This window comes from Salvelinus fontinalis, chromosome 2 (assembly GCF_029448725.1).
Source record: "Salvelinus fontinalis isolate EN_2023a chromosome 2, ASM2944872v1, whole genome shotgun sequence".
Taxonomy (NCBI): Eukaryota; Metazoa; Chordata; class Actinopteri; order Salmoniformes; family Salmonidae; genus Salvelinus; species Salvelinus fontinalis.
The window spans coordinates 55,662,782-55,690,110 of record NC_074666.1 but is presented as its reverse complement, the minus strand read 5'-3'; the positions used below and the strand labels follow the sequence as shown (position 1 = coordinate 55,690,110).

Genomic DNA, 27,329 nt, shown 5'->3' with positions numbered 1-27,329 from the left:
CGCCCATACTCTGATCGCCATTTTGGGCTGCAGCTACCCATACTTGCCCGCATGGCCTGCTGAACTAGATCAGTGGTGGGCTGGGGTTCAGGTGACAACCAGATCCACAACTGATTGATATTTGTGTTTTTCACAGACACAAAACAAGTCTGGTTATATCACGTATGATAATAACCTTCCACAATTATGTTTCCTAAAATCTATATATCTGACCTTGTCAAATGTCTGTTGTTATTTCAGAAACTTGGGCAGTGTAATCATTGGATCAGGGTGCTTCTGTATCCGAGGAACTAACTACTTTTATTTCTCAGACTTAGATGAAAACAGATGAAATACTCATACTCCATTTTCATAGACATGTAGCCCTCACTAACAAGGGTTCAGAATGTATGACTACACAGTCTGATTCTGACTTATCATAGAAAACAGAGAACCAATTAAACGTTTCTCTGATCATAGCTAGCTACGCCGACTAACATTTCCCATGCTCATCATCTGCGGAACGGAACGTATTGTAATAATATTCGAAAACTCTGATATGGACTATCACTCACTCCCCCAGAATAACTGAAACACTCAAGGCTAAATACATTATGGGACGTAGAAAAAATAAATGAAATTCAACTGAAAAATGACAAGAGCTTGAACCTGGAACAGACAGGCTGCCGACGAGAGAGACGGATGGAGCTGAGACAAAAAAAAAGCAAGGGTAAACAAGCCTGCATTAAGCCAACGCTCACTTGGCTTCCACAGCAGTTTCCCCCTGTCTGTCTCTTCTTCTTCCACAGCACAGTGTGTCTGTCTCTTCTTCTTCCACAGCATAATGTGTCTGTCTCTTCTTCCACAGTGTAGCGTGTCTGTCTCTTCTTCTTCCTCCACAGTGTAGTGTGTCTGCCTCTTCTTCTTCCTCCACAGCATAGTGTGTCTGTCTCTTCTTCTTCCTCCACAGTGTAGTGTGTCTGTCTCTTCTTCTTCCTCCACAGCATAGTATGTCTGTCTCTTCTTCTTCCTACACAGTGTAGTGTGTCTGTCTCTTCTTCTTCCACCACAGCATAGTGTGTCTGTCTCTTCTTATTCCTCCACAGTGTAGTGTGTCTGTCTCTTCTTCTTCCTCCACAGTGTAGTGTGTCTGTCTCTTCTTCTTCCTCCACAGCATAGTGTGTCTGTCTCTTCTTCTTCCTCCACAGCATAGTGTGTCTGTCTCTTCTTCTTCTTCCACAGTGTAGTGTGTCTGTCTCCTCTTCTTCCTCCACAGTGTAGTGTGTCTGTCTCTTCTTCTTCCACAGCATAGTGTGTCTGTCTCTTCTTCTTCCTCCACAGCATAGTGTGTCTGTCTCTTCTTCTTCCTCCACGGTGTAGTGTGTCTGTCTCTTCTTCTTCCTCCACAGTGTAGTGTGTCTGTCTCTTCTTCTTCCTCCACAGCATAGTGTGTCTGTCTCTTCTTCTTCCTCCACAGCATAGTGTGTCTGTCTCTTCTTCTTCTTCCACAGTGTAGTGTGTCTGTCTCTTCTTCTTCCTCCACAGTGTAGTGTGTCTGTCTCCTCTTCTTCCTCCACAGTGTAGTGTGTCTGTCTCTTCTTCTGCCACAGCATAGTGTGTCTGTCTCTTCTTCTTCCACAGTGTCACATGTCTGTCTCTTCTTCTTCCACAGTGTAGCGTGTCTGTCTCTTCTTCTTCCTCCACGGTGTAGTGTGTCTTTCTCTTCTTCTTCCACAGCGTAGTGTGTCTGTCTCCTCTTCTTCCACAGCGTAGTGTGTCTGTCTCCTCTTCTTCCACAGCGTAGTGTGTCTGTCTCCTCTTCTTCCACAGCGTAGTGTGTCTGTCTCCTCTTCTTCCACAGTGTAGTGTGTCTGTCTCTTATTCTCACAGTGTAGTGTGATTGTAGGGTGCTGTCTCTACTTCTACCTCTTCAAATTCAAAATCAAATTGTTTCATTGGCCTGAAAGACATTGCGTAAAGATTGCCAAAGTACAATGTTTACAATATACATTGTAATAAAATAATAAATAAAAGTGATTAAAAAGTCAATCATAAAAATAAATATATAATAGAAATAACAGCAATAGAATGACAACAGTGGATAGTAAAACAGTGGATAGAAATATAGAACAAATAATATGGACAATATTAGACTAAACATGCTACTATTATTACTACTAAAATGAATGCTGCTGCCTGTATTAGCAGTGGGGTTCTCATTTTACTGTTAGGATAGTAGCAGGTGAAATTTAAAAATGTGGGTGTGCATCAGCAGTTTTTGTCTTGTTATGTCAGTCAGTAACAGTCAGTCAATCAGCCCATGTCAGCTAACATACTAAGTTAGTTTAGCGGCCAGCTATCTAAACTTGTTATCATGGTCAAATTACCAGCCGGGGGGCCCCCATTGATTTTGTAACTTAGTCTCGTTCAGATATCATATTAATGCAAAAATGTCTCTCCCCCTATGAAAAACAATTGTACAATTGCAGAAAATGAGCTGTAAAAAAGTTCATTTTCCTCTCTGCACCATGCCAAAATGAGTAGAATTGCATGAAATGAGTTGTAAAATTGCAAAACCTTCCCTCTACCCCATGCCAAAAATGTGGAGAATTAAAATGGCAACAATGCCAAATCAAGTGAAATGGATAAACAAATAAATAAAACAATAAAAAGTTAACAGTAAATATTACACTCACACAAGTTCCAAAAGAATAAAGACATTTCAAATGTCATATTATGTCTATATACAGTGTTGTAACTCTCTGTCTCTCTCATTAATGCCACCTCTCACAGCTCTTAGTGACACCTACCCATAAGCCCCTCTCTTTCCATTTACTGTAACCAACATCCTCACCAACTAAGCACAGACCGACACAGGACGTCCAGCACAGTACAGTAAATACATGTAGAGTATAGTTCAGTACAGTACAGTATAGTACATTACAGTACTTTAGAGCACAGTAAAGTACAGTACAGAATATTAAAGAAAAGTGAAGTATAGTTCAGTAAAGAAAAGTATAGTTCAGTACAATACAGTCATTTAATGTACTGTAGACTAGAATAGAGTGGAGTAGAATTCAGTACAGTACACAGTAGAGCACACTATATACGATCATACATACAGTATACTGTGTATCAACCATATATACGATCATACATCCGTATACTGTGTATCAACCATATATACGATCATACATTCAGTATACTGTGTATCAGATCCCTCCTGACAGCTCAGTTTGTCCTCTACTGGGTGAGTCCATATGGGCCCTGCTCAAAAATAGTGCCTTATGTAGGGAATACAGTGCTATTTGGGATGTACACACAGTTTCTCCTCATGCTGCCCCGCACAGCTCATCTCTGTGGGACAGTCAACACCAGGCACCAGCCCTCCCTGTCCCTGTCTCCTTCGGCCAAATCCCAATCGAAAGATCAATCTGTGACGCAGAGCTCTCCTACGTGGCGTTCACCCCTCTATTACAGTATGTCCAACTGAGGTGACTGGGCCGTTGGACCCAGGGGGCAGAGGGGATGCCAATATCACCGTCACCCAATAGCCAGAGGTTGAAGAGTGGCTCATCGTGGCTCATTGGAGCAGGCCGCAACACACAGGCTGACAACAGAGGGGCTGGTAGGGGTCAATAGAGGGAGATGAGGCAAAGAGAGAGAGAGAGAGAGAGAGAGAGAGAGGCAGAGAGGGAAAGAGAGGCGGCGAGGGAGAGAGAGGCAGAGAGGGAGAGGAGGCCTACAGATGGGGTTTAGAAACAAGGATGAGAGATGGCACCCTGCTGAGGCAATCTGAATTGACAAAGGCCCTGAAATATTCGCCCCATCCCCCTTTATCAGACCACATCAATCCTAGAGACAGAGAGACAGAGAGACAGAGAGACAGAGAGAGAGAGAGAGCGAGAGAGAGAGAGAGACAGACAGACAGACAGACAGACAGACAGACAGACAGACAGACAGACAGACAGACAGACAGAGAGAAACAGAGAGAGACAGAGAGAGAAAGACAGAGAGAGACAGAGAGAGACAGAGAGAGAAAGACAGAGAGAGACAGAGAGGCGAGAGAGAGAGCTTCAGATATCCCTTGATATTCCTCCCACCTTGGCAGTAATTCAGGCCCTATTGATGACCGACCCTAGAGGGGTATATGTGTCCATTACCCCCGTCCCCCAGATACGCTGTGATGGCCACAAGAGAAATCTTCCCTCCCTCAAAGCTATAGGGTCCAGTTACAGTGTGATGTGGCAAACTGGAGCTTAGCAAGAGTGATCTCCTTTTCTCATTGCCTGCTGATGGAGACCTGGGGGTACATTGTGCCTGTGTGTATCTGTGTCTCTCTGTGTGTGTATGTGTGTGTGTGTGTGTATGTGTGTGTGTGTGTGTGTGTGTGTGTGTGTGTGTGTGTGTGTGTGTGTGTGTGTGTGTGTGTGTGTGTGTGTGTGTGTGTGTGTGTGTGTGTGTGTGTGTGTGTGTGTGTGTGTGTGTGTGTGTGTGTGTGTGTGTGTGTGTGTGTTGCTTGTAATTCTCAAGGGCTGCACTTCTCCCTCCCAGCCAGGCTGAAATGGGCAAAATGACCCAGCTGCACTCCTCTCCTTGGGGGGGGGGGGGTTACACAACTGATATCACCACCTGGTTCCACAAAAGCTAGATGTGATCACGTCAGCCCCCTGGGAGAGGCAGGCCAGACCCACACTATTACACAATATGCCCATGGAAATCACAACAAACTCCTTTCTGAAATTAAAATGGAGAATACTTCCAGGACAGCCTTTGTTGAGAGCCTTTGAACGAGGCTTATTCTGAAGGATTTGGTGAGTGATTAAATGCAAATGGCCCTTAGTCCTGTAGGGTGCCTGATGTACATGTGATGAGCTGGTTTATAATGAGTCTGAACACATTTTTTTTCGTCACATGAAAAAATCCCCTCAATAGATCAACATCAAGACTACTAGTCTACCTCCAGCCCGCAGCCATGGTTACCAACCACAACACATCTGCCATTCTGAGGCACCCCTTCAATAAGCTATTTGCAATATTGGCGCTGGAATTAAAGCCAGCCTAAGTCAGTGGCACAGATGGAACTATCCAAGCAGAAGATCTCCTTAAAATGTTGCATTGACAACCAAACACAATTCAATATCCCAGTTTGTCTACAAATTCATAATCAATATGTTGGATTCATGTCTCCATCTCAACCAAAAAGTTAAAGAATAGGACTAAATCCAATCTTATCAAACTTTAAATAAAGTTTACTTTGATTTAGTCCTATTCTTTAACTAAGATTTTTGGTTGAGACGGAGATGTGAATCCAACATACGGTGTTAATGATTAACTTGAAGACTACATTTGAAATCAACCAACGCTTGAAACCCTAGGCCTATATGTACTCTCTATGCTTTGTTGAACCCTGGGATGACTTGGCAAATGCTATGTAGGCCTAAATAATACAATCGATGATATATGACTTATAAAGTATGGTTACATTCCATTTGCATTGTTAAACCTCCCCTTTAGGATGACTTCAACTCCAACAGTGAATATATTTAGTTATTAAGACATCTCTATAATAATAATTCTCACCATAGCACATTTGTAGTAGCCAGTGACAAATATAAAAGCTAAGCAGGGCTTGGTCAAAACCCTGGACAAGAGACCTAATAAATAAATAGTTGTAGATCAACTCTCCAGCAGGAAGTGCTGCCCAGCCCATTGTTTGTTTTATCTGAAGATCCAATGTAGGTTTCAAAAGGTACAAATTCAACATACTGCATCTCATACAAGGTTTGCCTATGATGAAAGTTGGTTACAATGACGACATAATCCTGTGACATTGCACTTAAAACAGCAGTTTGAGTTGATGATGTTACTGAGACGGTCTATGTCAATAAACGTAATGACTTAATAATAACAACTTAATAATAATACATTAGGTTAATCATAAACTTAACCTAATGGGCTCTTATGAAGCCTTACATAACGTTGTTTTGGTTGTCATGGTCAGATGACATGTCCTTGGCCAGCAGCGTACCACCCTGCATCCCACTGCTGACTTATCACTGAAGCTAAGCAGGGTCAGTCCCTGGACCATATGCTGCTGGAAGTGGTGTTGGAGGGCCAGTAAGAGGCACTCTTTCCTCTGGTCTAAAAAAAGATCCCAATGTCACAGGACAGTGATTGGGCACATTGCCCTGTGTAGAGTGCTATCTTTCAGATGGGATGTTAAATGGGTGTCCTGAGTCTTCGTGGTCAGTAAAAGATCCCATGGCACTTATCGTAAGAGTAGGGGTGTTAACCCCGGTGTCCTGGCTAAATTCCCAATCTACCTCTCATACCATCATGTCCACCTAATCATCCCCAGCTTCCAATTGGCTCATTTATTCCCCAGGTCGTTGCTGTAAATGAGAACGTGTTCTCAGTCAATTTACCTGGTAAAACAAAAATCTAAAACAATTGACCTCCGTGGTTGGACAGACGGAAAAGCTGTCCAACCTGTCCAACATTTCCCTCGTTTCTTTTTTAACAGCATCCAGTGTTGCAAGCATCTTATAATTGCCACCAGAGTAGTCTACTCTACTCAGCTTTGGCTGAGGGATAAGGTTGTATGTCCTGTCTTGAAAGTTCCTACAATTTACATCGACAGGTGCAGTCATGAATTATGCAAATAGGCCTACAAAGGAAACCCAGCCAAGTTGAGCCAACTCCAGAGTGGTCCTCCCGACACGGTCTTAAATGTCAAACCTGACTGGCTGTTTCGCCTGAGAAACGGGAGGAGAGCAGGGTGATATGAGTGAGACAAACCAGTCCGCTGTTCTGCTCCGTCCCGTTCAATCTCAAGACTCCTCTCTCTCTAAATAAAGAGATGTCTCCCGACCCGACCTAACCTGCTGCTGGCTGCCCAGTGCCCACACACAGACACGCGCGCACGCACACACACACACACACACATAGTCGCGCGCGCAATAACATCACAAGTCCGTAGCCTACCTTCCGTGTGACAGCTGGAGGAGAGGATGGTGCTTGAGGGTCTGAAGAGGTAAGGAAGGTACCGGGAGAAGCATTTCATATTTTTTGTTGTTGTTGGCTGCGCATCACTATCAAGTCCACATCGTCTACACCCACTGCACTGACAGAGCGGAAAGAAACAGAGCGCTGGAGACAGAGCCCATAGTCTTCGGCATCACTTTTACTCGGTTTATATCAACGGGAATCCTTCCTTCGGGGCTATAGTAGCAGGAAGAGAAGAGAGGTCTCCACGCGCGATGCTACTCTCGTAAAACATTGTTCTTCCCCTAGTCGCCAGCAGGACACGACAATATGTTATTTTGCTGGAGTCGGCTGCGAGGGAGGGAGGGTGTTGACGGAGGGAGGAGGACCGAAGCATCAGGGTTATTTCAAGGGAGGCTGGGGAGCACCTGCTCTGTCTGTCGATAGCCGCATGCTGCCTCTGTTGGTCGCTCGAGAATTGACTGTTATGCCTGTGAGTGTCTATTAGTATCCGCAGGAAAGTTTCGAAGCCCATTTTGAAGAGAGAATATAGCCTACGTGCGTCTGATAAATAAATGTAGACTATTTATCGTAACCATATCAGTTATCACTCCTTATTGAGACGAGACGACATTTAATGATACTGATGATGATGGGTTTATAGAATAATTCGCCTGTGGTGGCTTTTCTTCAAGCATATTCTCCATGTAAAAGCCACGCTATGTGGGTCATTAGGGCACTTGAAGTGTCTGGGTCTGTGCTCTTGGGAATCCCTGGATAACTCTGGTGAAATCTCCAGTCTGTAGCCTAATGAACTGGTTCACAGAGCATCAGGACTGCCAAGGCCACATAACAGTCATTCAGTTCACTTAACTCATTCCAAACTCATTTCCCTTACAATTAAGACCTGGACTAGTGGTTCCCAACCAGGGGTACTAGGAGCCCTGGGGGTACTTGGCCTATCCACATGGGGTACTTGAGAAGACTCATGAGACCATAGGCCTACTGGTAAAATTCACATGAGGGGGTACTTCAGGGGTTCTTCGGATGGAGAAAAATTCAGCTGGTGGTACAATAACCCAAAGCGATTGGAAACCACTGACCTAGACAACCAAGTGAGCAGAGTGCCTTACTAATTAGTGACCATAATTAATCAATCAAGTACAAGGGTGGAGTGAGATTAAGATGTCGGTAGCGCACAAAGGCTGATAGTGGGTTGCACAGGGAGAAGTGTTTGGAGAATGGGAGCGATTGGAGAAGATGGCAGAAAATGAAATAAAGGAAGACAGTGGAGCATATTATGAATAAACATGGAGTGGGGGATTACACAGGCCTTCTGAAAGTTCTGGTGAAGGAGAAGATGATGGACGAGAAAAAGAAGAGAACGGTGGAAATGGTTATGAGGAAATTATGGAATGATTTCACAAAACTTTTGGAAGAACTTGAGGAAATTGAGAGTGACGAGAGTAAGGATGAATTCGATGTGGTGGCAGGTGCAGTGATGACTGTTGAGAAGAAGTTGAGTGGCGAGGGAAGCAGTGTGGCGAGGAAGTTTGGCGTCAAGTGCAAAAATAGAGATACGTGTTCCAGTAGCTCTGAGATGTAATCTGACGAGAGTGTCGATAAAGTTCCTGCAGTAAGGACCGCTGAGGTCGGCCTCGGTTCGCGGATATAAAGGATGATTTTGGTCCAGTGGGAGTAAGATTTGTGGAGAGAATGGATCCTTGCATTGTTGCTGATCCATATGTGGTGGTAGGTTGGGTAGAGAAGAGGTTGGGGGACTATTGAGTTGGTGAAAGTAACTAGGTGTGATGATTTATTGTGTTTCTTCAGCCCAAAGGGAGCGGGCACTCCGGATCAATAAATGGGACTTGCTTTCCTCTCCGGAGCAGGGCACCGTTGAAAGGAGTGATAACGGAGGTGGCATTAAATGTTGAGGAAGATCAGTTAAGTGAAGATTCCCGGTGTCTGTGACGCTCGCCGTTTGCTGCGATGCAGATCCGGTGGGGAGAGTGGGGAAACAGAGAATACGTTGCCTGTCCTGTTGAGTTTTGATGTAGTCTTTGCCAGAGAAGGTTAAGGTACACTCTAAAAATGGTGGGTTCAACAAGGGTTCTTCTAAGATCCTCAAAGTTCCTCAAAGAACCTTAAGGTTCTTGGCACTGAAAATTGACCCCTAAAAGGTTCTTCCAAGAACCCCATGGGAGGTGGGGTTCATCGAGGAATCTTCTTAGTTGGTGGGGGTTCTTGCAGGAACCTAACTGCCCAACTGAAACATTTGGATATGAATTTGAAAGGACAGCATGAGCAGGCACTTAACTGAAAAATGTAAAGATCTCCTGAATTTAAGATCTAAATTGATAGATGGTGTCATCAGAAAAATATCTTTTCATATTTATGCAAATCTTTCTAAATCAGAAAATGGACACAATTCAATGGATATCAATCAACACAGATGTAAGAATATGTACTGTAGGCTATAAGAATATGTTGAAGGCTAGCTGTATTGGGTGGAGATGACTGAACTGCTCACTTTTGTGTCTGTAGGTATACAGACGAGGAGGCATACAAAGGTATGTCAATTGGTATTTGGAATATTATGCAGATCACATTTACCATCCTCCCTTACCTCTTCAATGAATATCCCATAGGCCTCTACATTATGGACAAGGTATACCATTTTTTTTCATTCACATTTACCACAGAAACCAAGGTATGAATACTGTCGTGTGCATGTTTTGTTAATCATCTGTATAATTACTATTTTTTGGGATTCACAGACTTCACCCTCCCTACACCTCTGATGAATATAACAGGAAACCTGTACGATCACCATGCACTGCAAAATCATTCTGGCTGTGGATAAGGAGAACATCAACACATTAACATCAACACACCAGAGGATATACCCATTGGATGTGGGTCTCTGCTGGGAGTTTACCTCATATTTGGATTTTTAAATTCTGCTTTACCACTAAAATCATAAGAAACACTGACAACTAAAATATTGTGCTATTGTTGTTATTGTTATGTGTATTATTATTAACAATAATAATAATAATAGGGGGGGTAGTTAAAAAATCTACCCCGAAAGGTTCTTTGAGGAACCATTAAAAAAGGCATTCTTTGAAGAATCCTTTCTTTTAAATGACTAAATGTTGTTGTGATCCTGTTGTGGACGCAATTTAGTTTATTTCGTTCAAACAATCCTGTTTTTAAGCTCAAAAGACTGCACTCTCGGGAGAATTTAATAATAAGAGAGATGGACCGGCTCTCTCGTGGGACTCCTCTGAAAACACAGCATATGGCCAGCTACTGATGATGTTATACAAGCAGGCTGTCTACTGGAGGCATTAGAGTGGCATGGGGTGCATCTCTCCTGAGTCATTAAAGGTGTGTGGTGTGTGGCAGCCACCCAGATGTGTCCTTTATTGGAGTGCAGTATTGAATAATGACATCCTACAAACAATGACCATGCAACGAGCAACTTTTTATTCTCTGAAAGGCTTCTATATCATTGTTTGAAACATTACGCCATAGGAAACTGCAACCATTTATAACTGTGGTACACCCAGTGTACATAACGCAAATAATCTTGTCGGTCACAGAAAATGATCGAATCCAACGAAGCATATGATAAGGTGATTAACTCTCTCCTCAGAGAGGAATAGTCATCACCATCATTAGTAGCTTGACACCACCACACACACCCTGGTGGGGATCCATCTACTAGGCTCTCAGGACTGGGTTTCCCCTACTGATTAACAGGCAGATCCAGTTCCCATCATTACTAATGTAACATTTTTTTTCCTATTCTCCAGGGTGTGTCAGAATCTGTCTGTTGCTCATATACAGTACCAGTCAAAAGTTTGGACACCTACTTATTCAAGGGTTTTTCTTTATTAATAACAAACTATGAAATAACACATATGGAATCATGTAGTAACCAAACAACTGTTAAAAAATCAAAATATATTTTAGATTCTTCAAAGTAGCCACCCTTTGCCTTGACAGCTTTGCACACGCTTGGCATTCTCTCAACCAGCTTCACCTGGAATGCTTTCCCAACAGTTTTGAAGGAGTTCCTACAAATGCTGAGCACTTGGCTGTTTTTCCTTCACTCTGCGGTCCAACTCATCCCAAACCATCTCAATTGGGGTGAGGTCGGGTGATTGTGGAGGTAAGGTCATCTGATGCAGCACTCTATCACTCTCCTTCTTGGTCAAATAGCCCTTACACAGCCTGGAGGTGTGTTGGGTCATTGTCCTGTTGAAAAACAAGTGATAGTCCCACTAAGTGCAAACCAGATGGGATGATGTATCGCTGCAAAATGCTGTGGTAGCCATGATGGTTAAGTGTGCCTTGAATTCTAAATAAATAATTTGCAGTGTCACCAGCAAAGCACCCCCACACCTCCTCCTCAATGCTTCACGATGGGAACTACACATGCAGAGATCATCCGTTCACCTACTCTGCGTTTCACGAAGATACAGAGGTTGGAACAAAAAATCTCAAATTTGGACTCATCAGACGAAAGGACAGATTTCCACCGGTCTAATGTCCATTGCTCATGTTTCTTGGCCTTCTTCATTTTGGTGTCCTTTAGTCGTGGTTTCTTTGCAGCAATTCGACCATAAGGGCCTGATTCATGCAGTCTCCTCTGAACAGCTGATGTTGAAATGTGTCTGTAACTTGAACTCTGTGAAGCATTTATTTGGGCTGCAATTTCTGAGGCTGGTAACTCTAATGAACTTATCCTCTGCATCAGAGGTAACTCTGGGTCTTCCTTTCCTGTGGCGGTCCTCATGAGAGCCAGTTTCATCATAGCACTTGATGGTTTTTGCACTTGAAGAAACTTTCAAAGCTCTGGAAATGTTCCGTATTCACTGACCTTCATGTCTTAAAATAATGATGGACTGTCATTTCTCTGCTTTTTTGAGCTGTTCTTGCTATAATATGGACTTGGTCTTTTACCAAATAGGACTATCTTCTGTATACCACCCCTACCTTGTCACAACACAACTGATTGGCTCAAATGCATTAAGAAGGAAAGAAATTCCACAACTTAACTTTTAACAAGGCACACCTGTTAATTGAAATACTATTCCAGGTGACTACCTCATGAAGCTGGTTGAGAGAATGCCAAGAGTGTGCAAAGCTGTCATCAAGGCAAAGGGTGGCTACTTATTTAAAATATGTTTTAATTTGTTTAACACTTTTTAGCTTACTACATGATTCCATATGTGTTATTTCATAGTTTTGATGTCTTCACAATTATTCTACAAAGTAAAAAATAGTAAAAATATAGAAAAACCTTGGAATGAGGTGTTCTAAAACGTTTGACTGCTACTGTATACCATTATCATCCGCTCCCGCTCTCTGCCTCTGTCAACATACTAAAACATGAAGAAGCTCTTAAATAATGTGTGTGTGTGTGTGTAATAAATGACTTGCATTCTTTGGTTAAGTAATCTACAGGGTGTCAACTTGGGAGCCAAACTAGAAGGGAGATACATTGTGGCTGCCCATATGGACCATGCTCTGCTTTACAGTGCATGCAGTCGATAGTTGGGGCAGCAGTTAGGACGTTTGTTTCTTTATGCTGGGTGAGTAGTGGTTAATTAACGGATACTTTTACATGTTTCATAAAAGGATGGTGAGGAAGTTGCACAATGAGTTGTCCTTTCCTCTTCAGGTGTGTAACATTTTAAAAAATCATTGATAATATGAAAATTAATTTTACACTGTTACTATTTCTTTGTTAATTTGTACATTCTCATATTAGCTCTCTATGAAAAAAAAGCTGACACTGAGCAGAATTAACCGCAATAGTCTTAAGCTCTGAGGAAACCAAAGATAAGACAGGTTTGGCTAAAATTGCGATCTGTCTATTTAGAGTATATTTATGTTTCATCTGCAATATATACTATACCCTCTAGAGGGAGCCAAGAAACTCATACAGAGACTAGTCTAGCACCAGGATGGGCAACTTTGATAGGGGTGGGGGCCACAAAAAATCTGAACTCGTCATGATGGGCGGCAGTGGCTTGCGGATCTGCATACCCACATCCATACCCACACATGCCTTTTGGGGGTCCTAAGACATTTTTTGTTGCCCCTCTTGCAAGAAAAACAGATTCACCTTTCATTCAGGAATCATGGTAGCATCCACATTAATGCAGTGGTGGAAAAAGTACCCAATTGTCATACTTGAGTAAAAGTAAAGATACATTAAAAGAAAATGACTAAAGTAAAAGTGAAAGTCACCCAGTAAAATACTACTTGTGTAAAATACTAAAAGTATTTGGTTTTAAATATGTATCAAAAGTAAATGTAAATCGCTAAAATATACTTATATATCAACATTGTAAGTAAAAGTACGAATCATTTAAAATGTATTATATTAAGCAACCCAGACAGCACGATTTTCTTGTTTTTTTTATTTACGGAGAGCCAGGGGCACACTTCAACAGTCAGACATCATTTACAAACGAAGCATTTGTGTTTAGTGAGTCTGCCAGATCAGAGGCAGTAGGGATGACCAGGGATGTTCTCTTGATAAGTGTGTGAATTAGACAATTTTCCTGTCCTGCTAAGCATTCAAAATGTAATGAGTACTTTTGGGCTTCAGGGAAAATGTAAGGAGTAAAAAGTACATTAATTTCTCTAGGAATGTAGTGGAGTAAAAGTAAAAGTTTTCAAAAATATAAATAGTAAAGTAGTAAAAGTTGTCAAAAATATAAATAGTAAAGTATATTCACCCCCCAAAACCACTTAAGTAGTACTTTGAAGTATGTTTAATTAATTACTTTACACCACTGCATTAATGTAGAAGGGTTTAGAGACATTCTACTCTTATTTGCAATAAAAGTGACTCCAAAATGACATATTATTTACCATTCATTTTTCTTGGGCACAAAATACACAACCAAAATCCACAACCAAAACAAATTGCAAATGCATCCAACACATTTGTAGAGTCACAAGCTTGATGTATTCATTGCATGCTAGGAATATGGGACTAAACTCAATATTTTGACCCAAAGCTTTTTGAGAAAAAAGTATTACTTGTTAAACAACATCTCTTTCTCTGAGCAATTGTATTAGTATGAAATAATATAATTTCCCACACAAAATAGCTCAGTATTTTAATGATTTATTTGATACAGTCATTATTACTGATCTTTATCAAGGGTGTCAATCATTTCAGACCCCAGTGTATATCTGTCTCTGCAAGAGTAGGGAGCATCCAAGTTTAAGAACTGAGCCCCATGGGCTGACTTCAGAAATACAACCCTTGGAATTCAGTTCTCAAAGTCAAGAACTCAGGGTGTGTTCAATGCGCTGGGGGCGGCAGGGTAGCCTAGTGGTTAGAGCGTTGGGCTAGTAACTGAAAGGTTGCAAGTTCAAATCCCCGAGCTGACAAGGTACAAATCTGTCGTTCTGCCCCTGAACAAGGCAGTTAACCCACTGTTCCTAGGCCGTCATTGAAAATAAGAGTTTGTTCTTAACTGACTTGCCTAGTTAAATAAAAAAAAAAGGTTAAATGTAAGTCGCTCTGGATAAGAGCGTCTGCTAAATGACTTAAATGTAAATGTAAATGTTTTACAGATGGATGCACAGCTCATCCTGCCTGCGAAGTGATAAAAGCAAACATAACCTTTTACTGCAGCGGGCTAAATCAGGGATGTTTCTTGGTAGTCTTACACAAATCTATACAATGAAATAAAAGTATACACCTCACACACGTCGTTATGGTCTTAAAAAAGGAATAAAGTCGGAATAAAGTGACAGAGAGATTGCTTCATCTGTGGATCTGTTGGGGCGGTATGTGAATTAGAGTGGGTCCAGGTTGTCTGGGATGATGGTGTTGATGTGAGCCATGACCAGCCTTTCGAGGCATTTCATGGCTACAGATGTGAGCGCTATGGGGCGAGAACTCAAACGGTTTTAAATGAAAAAGGAGACCTTAGTTGTAGCAGGGCTGTGCACAGACCACTCACCAGAATATTTAAGAAAGCTAGTTACAGTGCCTCTTAAAGACATGATCGACATCGGGAAAAGAGCTGATCATTAATGTTAATGATTGATGTACTGTAAATCTGCTAGGTAGGTAGCAAATTATTTAAAAAATTCTGATTGTGATTCATCGTCAATGCTCTTAAGTAGTAACTTCATAGTATAATATTTATAATCTTCAAACTCATAATATATGGCTGGCTGGCTAGTGACTTGTGTGGATAATCTACACTGAACAAAAATATAAACGTTACACGTAAAGTGTTGGTCCCATGTTTGATGAGCTGAAATAAAGCTTATTTGTCAAATGTTGTGCACAAATTTGTTTACATCCCTGTTAGTGAGAATTTCTCCTCTGCCAAGATAATCCATCCACCAATGTGGCATATCAAGAAGCTTATTAAACAGCATGATCATTACCCAGGTGCACCTTGTGCTGGGGACAATAAAAGGCCTCTCTAAAATGTACAGTTTTATCACACAAGACAATGCCACAGATGTCTCAAGTTTTGAGGAAGCATGCAATTGGCACGCTGACTGCAGGAATGTCCACCAGAGCTGTTGCCAGATAATTTAATGTTGATTTCTCTACCATAAGCCACCTCCAACATTTTTTTAGAGAATTTGGCAGTACGTCCAACCGGCCTCACAACCACAGACTATGTGTAACTTCGCCACCCCAGGAACTCCACATCTGTGAGACCAGCCACCCAGACAGCTGATGAAACTGGGTTTGCACAACAGAAGAATTTCTGTGTCTTTGTGCCTCTCTCTGCAGCGCATAGGCTATCAGCCAACCAGACCGAATGTTGATTATTATCGAAATCAAGTGTTATCAAGTTTTAATCAAATGTTATGCTGCTGTGGCAGGACTATTGATATTTAAACTAGGTAGCTTGCTACACACACACACACACTCGACCGGTGACCGCATCTCAAGGAATGCATCTTTGGATACCGGACGTGAGCAAACTCTATACAGGCATAGCCACGGGAAGATGTTTTTTTGGGGGGGGGGGCTGGTTACAATTACAGGCGTATAATTGTGTATTGAATAAGAAATGTTTTGGGCCCCCAAGTGGTGCAGTAGTCTAAGGCACTGCATCGCAGAGTCGCTAATGCGCGATGGGACAGGGACATCACTGCTGGCCAAACCCTCCCCTAACCCGGAGGACACTGGGCCAATTGTGCACCGCCCCATGGGTCTCCCAGTAGCGGCCGGCTGCGACAGACCCCGGACTCAAACCCAGAATCGGGCCGGGCGCAGTGCACGCTGACACGGACGCCAGGTGTACGGTGTTTCCTCCAACACATTGGTGCGGCTGGCTTCCGGGTTAAGTGGGAATTGTGTCAAGAAGCAGTGCGGCATGGTTGGGTTGTGTTATGGAGGACACACGGCTCTCGACCTTCGCCTCTCCCGAGTCCGTATGGGAGTTGCAGCGATGAGACAAGACTGTAACTACCAAATGGATACCACGAAAAAGGGGTTAAATAACTAAATAAATAAAAGAATATGACATGTTTAGGCTACCAATGTAATACAATGCAGTTATTTTATAGATTAGACTATAGCCTTCATTTTAGCAATGATTTTTGATCATTCAACAACATGATCAGATATGGGTCTCTTTCAGGTTTATTAATGACGCTTAATATGCTCAGTTTATTAGATACACCACCTCATTAACGAAAATGGTTTGCTCCTACAGACAATGAGTCACGTGGCCGTGGCTTGCTATATAAAGAGGCATTCCGTTACTGTTCGATTGAACGTTACAATGGGCAAAACCAGTGACCTATGCAACTTTGAGCATGGTATGATCGTCGGTGCCAAGCTCGCTGGTGCCAGGCACACCGGTCCCAGTATCTCAGAAACGACCAGCCTCCTGGGCTTTTCACGCACGACAGTGTCTAGGGTTTACAGAGAACGGTGTGACAAACACAAAACATCCAGTCAGCAGTAGTCCTGTGGGTGAAAACAGTTTGTTGATGAGAGAGGTCGAAGGAGATTAAGCAAGAATCGTGCAAGCTAACAGGCGGGCCACAAACAGACAAGTAACGGCGCAGCACAACATTGGTGTGCAGAACGGCATCTCGGAACGCACAACTCGTCGGTCCTAGTCACAGACGGGCTATTGCAGCCACACCGGGTCCCACTCCCATCAGCTAAAAACAAGAAGCAGCTTCAGTGGGCACGCGATCACCAACACTGGACAATTGAGGAGTGGAAAAACATTGCCTGGTCTGACGAATCCCGGTTCCTGTTGCATCATGCTGATGGCGGAGTCAGGATTTGGAGTAAGCAGCATGAGTCCATGGCCTGAAGTCAACGGTACAGGCTGGTGGCGATGGTGTAATGGTGTGGGGAATGTTTTCCTGGCACACATTAGGTCCTTTGATACCAATTGAGCAACGTTTGAACTACACACCTTGTAGAATCCATGCCCTGAAGAATTCAAGCTGTTATGGAAGCAAAAGGGGGTCCCGACCCGGTACTAGATGGGTGTACCTAATAAACTGGTCACTGAGTGTATGTGATTATCTTTATTACATTATTGTAGTCTATGCATATTATAAGGTATCATGTATTGTACTTCAACATTTTAGGGAAATGGGTACTAATGTTAGAATAGTCTAAACTATTAAATGCTGTATAGTCACCTCTTAATGCATTCTGCACAAATTAATCTGTTGATTTAAATAGAGGCCCACAGAACAAAATAAGCATACATTTGAATCATTACAGTTACAAAGGTGCCAACTTAAACCATTCTCATGTATGTCTATAGCCCAGGGCTTTCTCATTAGTTGTCGCTTTCCTTTTGTACTTACCATGGGTTTTTCTTTCGTTTTTCTTTCTCTGGCTTCATCATCATTAGTACGAATCGTTTTTTGTTCCAGTGCTGTCAGCATCACGACCATGCCACTGCTGAATCATCCCGCGGTGCTGTTTGGATAAAGAGGAGCACTAGGAGAACATTAGCCTGCCTAAATCTCACAGCTTTCATGATGGGCCTCAAATGTGGTATATAAGGGAAGCATAGCTGCTCATTTGCATAGGCGTATATTCCATTTAACAGGCAGTGTACACATATAGTCACGGAAACTCCCCTTTTTTGCATCCCATTGAACATAGAGAGATTGCAAAACTCTGTGACAATGCATCATGAAGCATTCATGAGCATATCCAAATAGAACACAACGTGTTGGTTAACTGTAAGCAATCTCAATCATTTTTAACATCGGACAAATAGCAATGTTTCTTTTTTAATTTGTATGTTTATGCAGACATACAGGACCGTGGGTTTCAACCAATGATGCATTGGCATTGGTTACAACCGATATCTGTTTAGGAAAACCCCAAACCAGAGCAGATACAGCGTTTCCGCTCTGTAAACTCCGTGGGTTGCGAGGGGGAAATCCTAAAACCTGGTAGGCATACCAACCACCATAAACCATCATCTATTTAGATCTCGTCTTCACGGATGTTGTTGTTCATTGGAATTTATCATTTTTAAATCAAGGTTAGTCTTGATCAACATATTTCCAACCAAATAAATACATTTAGCACAACAACAGCAAAGATTGCTTTATTGTGTAAAACGTATAGTATTGATCAACATATTTCCAAACAAATGAATTAATTTAGCACGACAACAATAATTGTTGGTTTTGTGTGTGTATGCACGTGGAGGTGTGGGTGTGTATCTGTCAGTGGTGTAAAGTACTTAAGTAAAAATACTTTAAAGTACTACTTAAGTCGTTTTTTGGGGTATCTGTACTTTACACGCACGTGTGTGCATGTGGCTGCATGTCAGTGTGTGTGCATCCCTTTCATATTTATCCACGTTTTTCTTTATATCTGACAGGTATTGCCGGTATCAAAGCCAAAACTTTAATTTCCGCCAAACGACCTAGTAATAATTTCGGTAAAGTTCTTCCAACTTTTTGGCCCTGACGGAGACATGGATCACCCCCAGAGAACACTGCTACTCCAGCTGCTCATTCTCCATCTCTGACTAGGTTTTCTCTCATAGTCCGAGAGCATCTGGTCGTCGCGGTGGTGGCACGGGTCTACTCATTTCTACTAAGTGGAGATTTTCTCTTTTCTCCCTCTCTCACCTGTCCATCTCTTCATTTGAATTCCATGCTGTCACTGTCACTTGTCCACTCAAGCTTAAAATGGTCATCTATCACCAACCAGGTGCCCTTGGAGAGTTGCTCAATGAGCTTGACACATTGATAAGCTAATTTTCTGACGATGGCTCGCCGCTCTTCATACTTGGCAACTTCAACCTCATGACATCTGCCTTCGATTCAATTCTTTCCAACTTTCTTTCCCCTCACCCTTTCCCAATCCCCTCCAACTCACAAACTCACAAGACAGGCAATACGCTTGACCTCATCTTTACTAGAGGCTGCTCGCCTACTAATCTCACTGCAACCCCCTCCAGGTCTTTGTACACTATTTTGTTTCCTTTTCTCTCTCCCTTTCCTCCAACCCTAACCACTCAGCCCCTACCCAGATGGCCATGCGAGGTTGCAATGTTTGCTCTCTCACTCCAACTAATCTCTCTTCTATTCTATCCTTCTCCCTCCCGTCTTCTGATTCTGCCTCATCGACCCTACTCTCCTCCCTTTCCGCATCCTATGATTACAGACAGGGCTGCGGGCAGCTGAGCAAAAATGGAGGAAAATTTAACTTCCAGAGGACGTATTATCCTTTCACTCTCTCCGCTCTACCTTCTCTTCCTCTGTATCCGCTGCTAAAGCTTCTGCCTCTAACCCTAGGAAACTATTTTCCATCATCTCCTTCCTCCTTAATCCCTCCCTCTCTGCAGACGACTTTGTCAACCACTTTGAAAAAAAGTTGACGACATCCGCTACTCATTCACTCAGCCTATTGAGTCCACTGGTCTCACTCACACAGCACTACCCTACGCCTTGACCTCTTTTTCCCCTTTCTCTCCAGATGACATCCTGCGAATAGAGAGGTCTGGCCGCCTGACAACCTGACAACTGGCTGCGTCCCCTCTGACTTGGACAGAGTTGCTCTCCTCCTTAAGAAACCAACACTTGACTCATCTGACGTCAAAAACTATATACCTGTATCCCTTTTCTTTCTAAAACACTTGAGCGTGCTGCCTCTGATCAACTTTCTCATTATCTCTCCCAGAACAATCTTCTTGATCCCTAACCAGTCAGGCTTCACGACGGGTCACTCAGCCAAGACTGCCCTTCTATGTCACGGAGGCTCTCCGCACTGCCAAAGCTGACTCTCTCTCCTCTGTTCTCATCCTCCTAGATCAATCCGCTGCCTCTCAGGGCTGGGTGTCTCAGGCTCTGCACACTCTTGGATGGCATCCTACCTGGCAGGCCGCTCCTACCAGGTGACGTGGAGAGGATCTGTGGCTGCACTACGTACTCTCACTGGTGTCCCCCAAGGTTCGGTTCTAGGCCCTCTCCTCTTCTCTCTATACATCAAGTCACTCAGCTCCATCATATCCTCACATGGGCTGTCCTATCATTGCTATGCGGATGACACTCAACTACTTTTCTCCCGCCCCTTTCCTCCTGACACCCAGGTGGCAACGTGCATCTCTGCATGCCTGGCAGATATCTCAACTTGGATGTCGGCCCACTACCTTAAGCTCAGCAAGACGGACCTGCTCTTCCTCCTTTGCCCGCTTAAAGACCTCTCCATCATGGTTGACAACTCCACAGTGTCACCCTCCCTGAGTGCAAAGAAGCTTGGCGTGACCCTGGACAACTCCCTGTCGTTTTCTGCAAACATCAAAGCAGTGACCAACTCCTGCAGGTTCATGCTCTACAACATCCATAGAGTATGACCCTACCTCACACAGGAAGCGGCACAGGTCCTCATCAAGGCACTTGTCCTCTTCTGTCTGGACTACTGCAACTCACTGTTGGCTGGGCTTGCCGCTTGTGCCATCAAACCCCTGCAATGAATCCAGAAAGCTGCAGCCAGCCTGGTTTTCAACCTTCCCAAGTTCTTTCATGTCACCCCAATCCTCCACACACTGGCTTCCAGTCGAAGCTCACATCCACTACAAGACCATGGTGCTTACCTACGGAACAGCAAGAGGAACTGACCCTCCCTACCTTCAGGCTATGCTCAAACCCTACATCCAACCCTACACCTCGGATTTGATCCAGACCAAAAAGCAATGTCCTTGGATGTAGAAATCAAGGCCGGTCTGTCTGTGTGGGACATTGAAATCAAGGCCGGTCCGGACTGCACCAACAAAAAAGATGTCCAAAAGACCTTGCCGTCAATAAGTGTTTAGTGGGCAACAACATATGGTGCAAAATGTCCTTGCACAGTACCTGTGAATATCCCTCCCTGAAACCATTGAGATTGAGTCCTATTGACCTTGAGATATCAAGACGTGTGTGACATGGAGAATCATGCATGTCTTGCGATGTGAGGTACTACATAAGATCACACAGCTGCGATCTCCTCCCACACAGACAGACAATGTGATCAGAGAGCATGCTACTCTGCCAAGGACCCACTTTTACCTCACAGGCGTATTTCAAACAGGAGAGGCACACACCCTCTTTACCCCAAATGGCTGATTGATAGTTCTTGTATCTTTGGCACCCTACATTTCATAGGAAAATAACATTGAAATGTCTAGCTATTGAACTGATTCTTTTTTAAAGGTATGCCTAAAATCTGCAATATTTACATTTGTTCAATGGTCATTTTTTTAAATGAAAGATGTAACTTATATGCAGTGGAAGAACTAAGAAGCCTTTTGTGTAGTTGTACGTGTTTTACTGTAAACCTGTTTGAACAAGCAAACCTTTATCATTTAATAAACCTTGATACAAATAACCAAGCAAATAAACAAACATACCTTCTCCCCCCCAAAAAATATTGACCACACCCCCAAACACTTCTTCAAAACAGCATGGTCACAAAATGGTTGCTCTCACACAAAAAAATAGTAAAGCAACGACCCCGCACAGCCTATAAACACAGAACCTCCCCTGAAAGTGCTCTCACGTGCTCTCACCACTGGTGTCCCCCAGGGCTCTGTTCTAGGCCCTCTCCTATTCTCGCTATACACCAAGTCATTTGGCTCTGTCATATCCTCACATGGTCTCTCCTATCATTGCTATGCAGATGACACACAATTAATCTTCTCCTTTCCCCCCTCTGATAACCAGGTGGTGAATCGCATCTCTGCATGTCTGGCAGACATATCAGTGTGGATGACGGATCACCACCTCAAGCTGAACCTCGGCAAGACGGAGCTGCTCTTCCTCCCGGGGAAGGACTGCCCGTTCCATAATCTCGCCATCACGGTTGACAACTCCATTGTGTCCTCCTCCCAGAGTGCTAAGAACCTTGGCGTGATCCTGGACAACACCCTGTCGTTCTCAACTAACATCAAGGCGGTGACCCGTTCCTGTAGGTTCATGCTCTACAACATTCGCAGAGTACGACCCTGCCTCACGCAGGAAGCGGCGCAGGTCCTAATCCAGGCACTTGTCATCTCCCGTCTGGATTACTGCAACTCGCTGTTGGCTGGGCTCCCTGCCTGTGCCATTAAACCCCTACAACTCATCCAGAACGCCGCAGCCCGTCTGGTGTTCAACTTTCCCAAGTTCTCTCACGTCACCCCGCTCCTCCGCTCTCTCCACTGGCTTCCAGTTGAAGCTCGCATCCGCTACAAGACCATGGTGCTTGCCTACGGAGCTGTGAGGGGAACGGCACCTCCGTACCTTCAGGCTCTGATCAGGCCCTACACCCAAACAAGGGCACTGCGTTCATCCACCTCTGGCCTGCTCGCCTCCCTACCTCTGAGGAAGTACAGTTCCCGCTCAGCCCAGTCAAAACTGTTCGCTGCTCTGGCACCCCAATGGTGGAACAAACTCCCTCACGACGCCAGGTCAGCGGAGTCAATCACCACCTTCCGGAGACACCTGAAACCCCACCTCTTTAAGGAATACCTAGGATAGGATAAAGTAATCCTTCTAACCCCCCCCCCCTTAAAAGAGTTAGATGCACTATTGTAAAGTGGTTGTTCCACTGGATATCATAAGGTGAATGCACCAATTTGTAAGTCGCTCTGGATAAGAGCGTCTGCTAAATGACTTAAATGTAATGTAATGAAAGCTTTTGCCTGTTTTGGGATTTATACATTCTACAGGTTCACCACTATTTACACAGGAAACACTGCCCAAAACTAAGGTTACTAGCAATAATTGATATATACACTAGATGACTGTTAAGGGGTGCTGTGTTGAAGCCACTGCATCTCCATCTTGGCACTCCCCACGTTGTAAAAATATTTTGGAAGCTATAGAAATTAATTCATTAATGTCTACATTCGTTTTGCTACATTTATTCTATTACAGTCATCTTAATGCATTCTTTTGAATTATATTATGTGAGCTAAACATAATATATATATATAAACATCTTAAAGTATCTTTTTTATTACGAATGTTACTGTCCCCACTACAACAACAACAACAAAAATTTGGCCTTGAAACATTTAATTGAAATACTGTAGAATTCCATTCATTCCTATGGAGGACTGCTCCTTCTGGGGAGGGCCGACCGTTGGCTTCAAAGCCGCTCAGTTGCCAATACTTAGCATTGAACAATTCAGGGTTTATATGCATCACTTGATACTAGCACGTCACAGTAGGCTAAAAAACAGATAAATTATTGTGTATTTATCTCATAACAATGGTAGCCTGGTTCAAACCCCAGCATTTAATTGATCCTTTTATTTCAATGAGCACAGTGGAAAACTCGGATTAGATTATACTCATTCAGTTACATTTTTACATGTTGAAGAAGAGGGTGGGGATGCTCCTGGGTCACTGAGATGCCAAGGATGCTCTCGTACGATGCCATTTACCCAATCACGTGGTAATGTTGCCGGATATTGATCCACATCTTGTTAGCTGTATAAATCATTCATAATCGTTTTTTGTATTAATCTCCAAATTTGACATACTTTACATGTGTTATTCTATTACGGGGATAATCATATAGTGCCTCATTCGTTTACGATTGATACCTAATTTCATTCGCAATTGGCGTATTTGGGCGACAGACAACACATGCAGTGACTCGCTGGCTGTCGCATCACAATTCTAGCATCATGCACTGGTGTCTTCCTTTCCGATTTCTTCTAACATTACTATCGTCAATCTTGGCACTTGGAGACTCTGGATTTGCACAACTTGATGGTGCTCCACCTTCAAAAATAGGTAAAGTAGCTAGCTCTATTTTGTCTAGCTAACGTAAGTTAGCTATAGTTTTGGGGACATGTGTGGCTTGCAGTGCTACTAACGTTAGCTAGCTGGGTTTGCTAGCTAGCTAGTGATAAGTTAGCCTAGGCGCTGCCTATCTATAGCTCTTTCAAAGGGCTATTCAGCCACAGAGAAATAGAATATCTACCAAAACTGCCATGTAAATTCCCTGGTTGGGGATGACTTGTTTTTTTGACAGATCATTAAATTGTAGCTTACTGATGTGTTTCTTCTGATGTCCGTAGCCATTGTAGGCGCTGGGATAGGCGGGACCGCAACAGCACATTTTCTAAGGCAGCACTTCGGGCCAGAAGTGCACATTGATGTGTTCGAGAAGGGGACAGTCGGAGGGCGCCTGGCCACAGTCACCGTGAACCATCAGGACTATGAGTCCGGGGGCTCCATTATCCATTCCCTAAACCTGCACATGCAGGACTTTGTCAAGCAACTGGGTGGGTCCATCACTGTCCTGTTCATAGATGGTACATTTTAGTATCACCACTTTTTATCTGTCCAGATCCCTCTGAGAAAGTACAAGTGAAGACCACAAAGACAAAAAGGTGGTCTGTTTATTGCCATTACATGCATACCAAAGCAGAGGAGAAACTGAGGGTTGTAGGATCATCTTCCATACCCGCTGGCTTACTGCTTTGCTGGTAACTACAGTATGCTATTCCACCCATCACACTATTCTATTTTTGTTGCAGGTCTTAAGTATCGTAAGAATGTGGCAGGGAAGACGGCTGTGTTTAACGGGGAGGAGTTCATCCTGGAGGAGACTGACTGGTACCTGCTGGATCTGTTCCGCCTGTGGTGGCGCTACGGCATCAGCTTCATCCGCCTGCAGATGTGGGTGGAGGAGATCATGGAGAAGTTCATGAGGTGAGCGGCAGCAGGGGAAGAGAGCTCAGACGAGACAGACAGGGGAAATCCTTCTCGCTGTAAATTGATTTACTATTGATTTCAGAGCGCTGTCAAGCTATTCAACACGCCTTACATCCCCTATACAATCTGTCTCTCTCCTTTCTGTGTCTATGTGTTCAGGATTTATAAGTACCAGGCCCATGGCTATGCCTTCAGTTCAGTGGAGGAGCTGCTGCACTCCCTGAGCGGGTCAGGGTTCCTGAATATGACTCGCTGCTCTCTCTCTGAGTCTCTGCTGGAGCTGGGCGTGTCACAACGCTTCATTGACGAAGTCATCGCCCCCGTCATGAGGGTCAATTACGGACAGAATATCAGCATCCCAGCTTTTGTTGGTAGGAACTAAGGCCAGGAGGATACCAGTATCGCGATACTCATTAGTATCGTGGCAAGGAAAACAAAACACAAAGTGGATTTAACTTCTTTAGGAAAACAGCCCTAATGTTGGAATGTTGAAAACAAACATCCAAGCTATACCACACAATATTCTACATACAGCAGGTTTTGAAAGGACCGAAGAGTTAGGTCTGCTTCGTGTTTTCGTTTTTGCCATGGGAAAAAATATAGCGATAAAGGTGTCGCCGCAGCGTTAGTAGGAACTCGGAAGTACATTTGTAGTTGTTGTGTGCCGTTCAGGTCATAACGTTCTGCCAGTCTGCCACTGCAGTTGCTCATCATGATCAATCATGTTCACATGTTTTAATCTGTGTTATAGGTGCCGTGTCATTGGCAGGTGCACAGGCCAACCTGTGGGCAGTGGAGGGAGGGAACAAGCTGGTCTGCTCTGGGCTGTTAAAACTGGCTAAGGCCAACCTTATCCAGGCGCAGGTCACAACCATCTCCCCCCATGCAGCTGGTAAGTGACTAAACATAGAATTATGTTTATAACATAGTGTAAACCAAGGTGAACTGACGTGTTTTGCAAAACTGCGTTTTAGCACATATCCATTTACTTGCTCTAATCCCATTATTTCTTTACGTGAATTGAAGGAGAGTCTACCCAGTACCAGCTCAACTATGCCACTCTGACTGAGAAAGGATCTGAGTTCTATGACATTGTGGTGGTGGCGACTCCCCTGCAGTCCAGTGTGGGCTCAGGTATCTCCTTCCAGGGCTTTGAACCTCCGCTGCCTGATATGGCTGGTTCCTACCACCACACAGTGGCCTCCATCGTTCATGGCTACCTCAACTGCTCCTACTTTGGCTTCCCAGACCCCAAGCTCTTCCCCTTTGCTAGTGTTCTCACCACAGACTCACCAGGACTCTTCTTCAACAGTGCTGCTAGCATCTGTCCCGTCAACATCAGCACTGGATTCCGCCGCAAGCAGCCCCAGGAGGCTGGTGTTTACAAGGTATTCTCCCCCCAACCCTTAGATAAGCCAGCGCTGAAGACACTGTTCAGGTCCTACTACTCTGTGCAGGTGACAGACTGGCAGGCTTATCCACATTATGGGAGCACCCAGGACCTGCCGCCAGTTGTCCTTCATGACAGCCTGTACTACCTCAATGGCATTGAGTGGGCCGGCAGCGCCATGGAAATGAGCTCAGTGGCAGCCAAAAACATTGCTCTGCTGGCCTACCACCGCTGGAGCAGGCAGTTGGAGATGGTCGACCAGAAAGACCTGATGCACAAGATCAAGACTGAGCTGTGACACCCCAACTCCGCAGACTCAGGCTCCGCCCGGCTAGCTGCGGGGATTGTTTCTATGGAACCTTGCTGAAAGGTTGCCAGCAATACAATGATGTTGTAGCATGATGCCTAACCCTAAGGGGTTGTGTTTTATTAAGTTACTGCTGCTGGCTGCAATGCAAAATAAAACATCTTTTAATTTAATGCCACGTTGCATTCCATGGAAAGTGGCTCATTCTCAGCTGTTTGACTTGATATGCAACTAATATGGACTTTATTCAAACGAAATACTTCTAGTCATAAGGCTTACTACTGCATTCTGATAAACAAATCCAATATGGTTAGAATGTATTTACTCAACTAAGCTACTTTCATTATTGCATTGATTAAAGGCCAGTTTTAATAATTGCTTTTATTTCTTCGTGAGTTCAAGTAATAACTAACTGATTGTACACATGTGTTTGCCTGATAAGAAATTAAAATGGTTGTTCTT

At 43.6% G+C, this 27,329-nt stretch overlaps 2 protein-coding genes and 1 long non-coding RNA gene across 3 annotated transcripts in view; 2 read left to right on the top strand and 1 right to left on the bottom strand.

Annotated features, from left to right (window-relative positions):
* The window catches only part of ppp2r2bb (protein phosphatase 2, regulatory subunit B, beta b), a 109,910-nt gene extending 102,527 nt beyond the window's left edge, over window positions 1–7,383 (bottom strand). The window contains exon 1 of the mRNA XM_055879087.1: window positions 6,967–7,383. Within this exon, the coding sequence (XP_055735062.1) occupies window positions 6,967–7,045 (79 nt within the window). The 5' untranslated portion in view covers window positions 7,046–7,383. The remainder of the gene's footprint in view (window positions 1–6,966) is intronic.
* On the top strand, window positions 6,777–12,142 carry LOC129821437 (uncharacterized). Its single transcript, XR_008754325.1, has 3 exons — window positions 6,777–7,015; window positions 9,514–9,637; window positions 9,747–12,142. It is a non-coding gene; the product is annotated as an uncharacterized LOC129821437 (long non-coding RNA).
* An 11,721-nt stretch (window positions 12,143–23,863) lies between these two features.
* Window positions 23,864–27,329, top strand: LOC129821401 (prenylcysteine oxidase-like). The gene is made up of 6 exons (XM_055879042.1): window positions 23,864–24,243; window positions 24,531–24,737; window positions 24,993–25,167; window positions 25,330–25,541; window positions 25,922–26,062; window positions 26,197–27,329. The coding sequence occupies exons 1-6, from the start codon at window positions 24,135–24,137 to the stop codon at window positions 26,856–26,858; spliced, it is 1,506 nt and encodes a 501-aa protein (XP_055735017.1). The 5' UTR covers window positions 23,864–24,134; the 3' UTR covers window positions 26,859–27,329.